The 5,348-nt window shown below is 35.6% G+C and overlaps 1 protein-coding gene across 1 annotated transcript; it reads right to left on the minus strand.

Moving 5' to 3' along the window:
• Positions 1-3,859: 3,859 nt before the first annotated feature.
• LOC115979795 (nicotinamidase 2-like) lies at positions 3,860-4,706 on the minus strand. The gene has a single exon (XM_031101854.1). It carries the CDS (start codon positions 4,648-4,650, stop codon positions 4,066-4,068), a length of 585 nt encoding a protein of 194 aa, XP_030957714.1. The 5' UTR covers positions 4,651-4,706; the 3' UTR covers positions 3,860-4,065.
• Positions 4,707-5,348: the final 642 nt, after the last annotated feature.

Genomic DNA, 5,348 nt, shown 5'->3' on the forward strand with positions numbered 1-5,348 from the left:
GGCGTGTGTATGAAGCGGCATGTGTATGATATAACCATCACCATTATCATTATCTGTTTCATGATCATGAGCATGAGCGAAGTTATTAAGGTGAGTTAAGATGAAATAGGAGCTAGTGATTGAAGAGTTCCAGAGTTTGCAAACGCACCTGAATCTTATGACTGATTTGGCACGCAGCCTTGTAAGGATGTTGATTACGATGTCATTTGGGAGATCATTCTTCCTTCATCGGAGGAGGATTGGTGGTTCTGTCGTTTGTGACATTTTTCAAAGGAAGAGTTGAAAAACAGAGACAAGCATAGAGAGATTCGGGGTTGCTGTTTTTTTTATTTTATTGCGGGTTAGCTTTTGTTTCTTTTGAACACGTTCGTTTTATGTTTAATATTTTTTGGGCCCATTTTTGTGCTTCGAGGCCCAGAGTTTTATGCTCAGGGGCAGCTCGGAACATTTAGGGACCTAAAGCAAAAATTGACTTGAGACTTTTCATATATTTAAATATGATTTTTTAATTAAAAAAGTAATATTATTTAAATTCTATTATCTTGTTTTAGATGCAAAATTATTAATTAACCATGTAATATCTTTTTTTCTTTAGAAAATTTATAGATAAAAAATTAACCACTTTTCATAGTTGTTGATATGGCAGATTGGTAATGGTAAATAAAAATGTGATGTTAGTAGTAGACCTAGATGAAAATTAGTAAAAGTTTGCCAGCTCAACTGATGTGAAAAATGTTGTGAAATTCTGTGTATTGCTCTCTTTTTCTTTTCTTTTTTTCTTTTTTCTTTTTGTGAAAGTGTTATATTCACAATATTTTCACAACAAATCCTAAATATTAAGTTGTTACTCATTCTAATTAAAACCCACCACTGAAATCACTTTTTTTCTCACCAATAACAATCAGAAATAACCTGCCACTTAGGATTTGTTGTGAAAAATGTTGTGGAAATAACATTTTTCTCTCTTTTTTTTTGTTTTTTATTTGATACAAAATGTTATTTTATTTATTGGCTAATATTTTCGAACTTAATGAATAAGTTTATAATATAAAAAATTACTTTATTGGCCAAAATTTGGGGGCCTTAGGCGACTGCCTCACTTGCTTTCATACTAGAGCTAACCTTGTTTATGCTCCGAGGTCGCTTGAGTTTATTTTTGGCATATCAAGCGACAAATAAAATTGACCCCCTCATATCTTATTCCAATATGATAATGGTCTGTTTGGATTTCATGAATTTGGCTATGGATTTGGATTTGAGGGACATGAAATCCAAATTCTTGGTTTAGGTAAGTTAAAAGAAATGAATTTGGGCTTTAGCCATTAGATCTAAATATGTTTGATATAAGCCATTGATTTAATATATAAAAACTAATAGTCGGGTGTGCTTCTGTAAACCTAAGCCTACCTCTTTAGATATTTTAGACCTTTTGGACCACGACCACACAAATGAACACTCAAGTCAAACAATTACGATGGTCCCTTGCTTAATGAGGATGATGATTATGTAGATTAGCATTGCATATTTGCATTGTTTTTGTTAGGCAAAGACATTTTGTTAGGCAAAGACAACATTACTTAACTTCTAGTACTTTTTAGCCTTTTTCTTTTTGGTTCTATACTTCTATTTTGATTCTAAGATTTTTTGTAATCACGGCCATCAAATATCATGTTTGCATATATTTTGTAAAGCACAAGAGGATTATATAAATTGTATAAAATGTTTTATTGTAATTTTATATGATTAATTGATCATTTAATTGTTATATTGACCATTAATAATTTTTTTAAAAAATTATTAATTTAAAAAAAAAAATATGCGCTTCACATCGACAAGCACGCAAGCTTTGCGCCTAGGCTCCAAGAGACCTTTGCACTTAAGTGCGCTCATTGCTTTTAACAACACTTATCTATGGTCTACCTTGCGTTTGTCCACACAATCAGGTTTCAAAATTGATACTTAAGACAATCTAAAAGTTGTATAATAATGGCACAAATTGACATCTGATAGGTACTAGTTTATCTAAAAGTTTAATTGTGTTATTGGGTTTTGCCAAACAATATTGTTAAACTTGCAGAACAATTATCAATTTAAATTTTGTTCTCTTATAGCCTGCTGTTCCTTTTTCTTTTTCTTTTATTTATTTATTTATTTATTTTACAGAGGATGTTGATTTAAGCGCTTTGGGATGTAGAATGCTAAATGGAAGAATCAATTTAATTCGAACGACGTGAGACTATTTTGATTTTTATACAATTGGTATGCCATATAGGGACACATGAATTCTTGTCCTCCCTATTCATATTCTTTGATTAAACTATTGCAGTTTATTGAGTATAACTAGATGATGTACTTAGATGGTGACTGTGATATTGGAGTGGGCATTTGGGAACTTGGTGAGCTTTCATAGATCATTCCTAAGTTAGAGGATCATGAACACAATGATGGACAATGTACTACACAACAGTCCATTGAAGCTGCAATGGAGCTAGGGCAATGTAGTCAAAAGCGTTTTGGGCGAGCGCCTAGGCGCTCAGGCGAGGCGAGGCGGCGTAAAAGCGCCTCAAGGTCACTGAGGCGAGGCGCCTTTAGTGAGGTGAGCGCCTCTATCGACTAGTCGCTCGCTTTGAACAGTTTTTTCAGGCGCTAGGCGAGAGCCTCTGTCGCCTTTGTTTTCTTTCCGTCGCTTATGTTTTCTTTCTGGTGCAGAGGACTTGGCTTCGTTAAAAACAAGATGACTGGCTTTTTTTTATTTTTTATTTTTTTTTTATTACTCAGTTTTGTTAGTAACATTAGTGGGGTTTGAGTTGGCAACCACTTAAAAAGCACATCAGACTTAACTTTTTACAACCACAAATAAATAATAAAATAATACATATAAGTACATGGACCTTCCCACTCCGACAGTTGCCCAACAGCACCCTACCTCACCAGGATTTATTTCTACTTTTAAATTTTATAACATTATTTTATTCCTATTTTCTACATGTAATTTTAATTTAAAAAGCTCTCTTTTTTCACTCTAACTTCTCATTCTCCGGACCTCTTTTCTCTCTTTTCTTTATTGTTTTTGTCTTTCTTTTTTTTTTTTTTTTACTCCCTTCTTTCTCATAGCAGCTCTCTCTGTTCTTTTCTTCCCCTCGTACCTCCCGTCAGTTTTTTTTTTCCCTCTAATCTCTAATAGCAACTCTCCTCTTTTTATTCCTATACTCTTTCTCTTCTTCTTCTATTTTTGGGCTCTATTGGATTCAACACAAAAACTGGTTTTATAGACTAAATCCTATGCATTAGGAACAAAGTAAGAGAGGCTTGATTATAATTTTTAGTACATTAATATATATGATCTAAGCTCTATATATGTCAAAAAAAACTATATTTAATATTTAGCGCCTTGCTTTACTCGGGCTAGCACCTTTTTGGTGCCTCGTCGCCTTGGGTGATACCCTTAGCGCCTCAAGGTCGCCTAACGCCTTTGACTACCTTGAGCTAGGGGCTATAATCAAAAAGGAAAAAAGAAAAGCAAACCCAAGGAGACACTACTAGTACAAGGAGAGGTAAAACTCTAGAAGAGGGAAAGAATGTTGGTACGGATTCCATATGAATTCCATTATATTAAATATTAGGGGCCTTAATGATTCCTTAAACAGAAAGAGGTAAGATTGTACATTAGAAAGTTCCAACTATCAATTTTGTGTTTATGAAGGTGATTGCTCTGGCTCTATTGTAGCACAAGTTGTGTGCCATTTTATGTTATAAAATTTTAAAGTATCAGTTTTTCCAAAACAAGGAGAAAATATTTATGTAGAAAACTTTTGTTTTTCAGTGTCTCACTCCTGCTTGATATCATGGATCTAATTCATACCTTGCTAGGAAAACATAAATAATCCCAGCTACTATTGAACTAATCTAAAAGATCGAAGCCTTAAATTATTTTCTTTCATCTTTTCACAACTATACAAGGGCTATCTAACAAAGAACAAAAATACATACAATAGAAAACAAAAACTTATTCAGACATTTTCACAAACACTACATATGCACTCGTTGATGTACCTCAATCTTCTTTCATTGATTCCCAAAGAGGCCCTCTCGAAGCCTCTTGCAATCAACGAAGTAAGCGAAACCATATGCCAAGTTCTTGAGCGTGGCCTCGTGCAGCTCCAAATCCGACGTGGCGGTCGCGTCGGTGGAGAAGAAGACCCTAAACCCCCTGACGAAAGCCTCACGCGCCGTCGTCTCGCAGCAGAGGTTAGTCATGACACCCGTGACGATCACCTCCTCCACACCCATCTCGCGCAGCTGCTCCTCTAGGCGCGTGTTCCTGAACGCGCTGTACGTGTTCTTCCGCACCACCATGTCCTCCGGCAGCTTCTCCAGCTCCGGCATGAGCTCCGCCTCCGCTGTCCCGTCCATGATGAGGTCGCCGTTCCACCACTCCGCAAGCATGCCGCCGTCGGCGTCAGTGTGGGAGTGGCGCGTGAAGATGACGGGGATGGAGGTGCGTCGGCAGAGCTGAATGGTTTGGAGCAGGTTGGGGAGGATTGGGTGGGCCATGGAGGAAAAGTAGTTCTGCACGTCAATGACCAAGAGCGCTGAGGTTTTGGGGTCTGGGTTTCTCTTTCTCTTCTCGTATTTCTTGTATGACCCCATTATTGTTTTTGTTTCTGGAAATATTGGTATTATTTGAGGTTTGAGCCTTTGAGTTTGAGGTTTTTTATATGTTACTTCTGTTTTTAAATGTCGAGGGCCGCCCAATTCATGAAGCCTCTTTATAACCGTCTGATCAGAATGCTGCCACATGTAAGAATCCGATTTCTTTGGGATTGTCTTGGAAAAAAGTGGGACCAATCAGACCCATCTAGCTTAAATTTTTTTATGAGAAATGCTAAGACTATAACATTTCATATAACTTTGGTCGTAATTCATCACATGACGAGTTGTGAGCAGTAAAGGCAAAGTCGATTCAAGGCTGGCTCAAGGTCTAGGCAACTTAGGCCTAGGCGTAAGGCCCCACAATAAAATAAAAAATTCTCTATTAAAAAAATGCCTCATTTCCCTTCATAAAAAGGTCCAAAATTTTATAAAAATATAACATTTTTTAAATAATTGATACTTTTTTTTAAGAGTGATGCTAAAAATATCACAAATCTTACTATAGGTTTAATTGACATATCACCAATCACATAAAAAAGTAATTCAAATACAAATAAATTAAGTTGTTGAAATTCTTCAATTACAGTCATTATTATATTATATTGTAAACATTTTGTAATATCTTTAGTATTTTTTTTTTTTCCATTTCTAACAAAGCTTCCAAATAGGAGACCAATAGAAATTTAAACTAATTG

Source organism: Quercus lobata, chromosome 3 (assembly GCF_001633185.2).
Source record: "Quercus lobata isolate SW786 chromosome 3, ValleyOak3.0 Primary Assembly, whole genome shotgun sequence".
NCBI classification, from domain to species: Eukaryota; Viridiplantae; Streptophyta; class Magnoliopsida; order Fagales; family Fagaceae; genus Quercus; species Quercus lobata.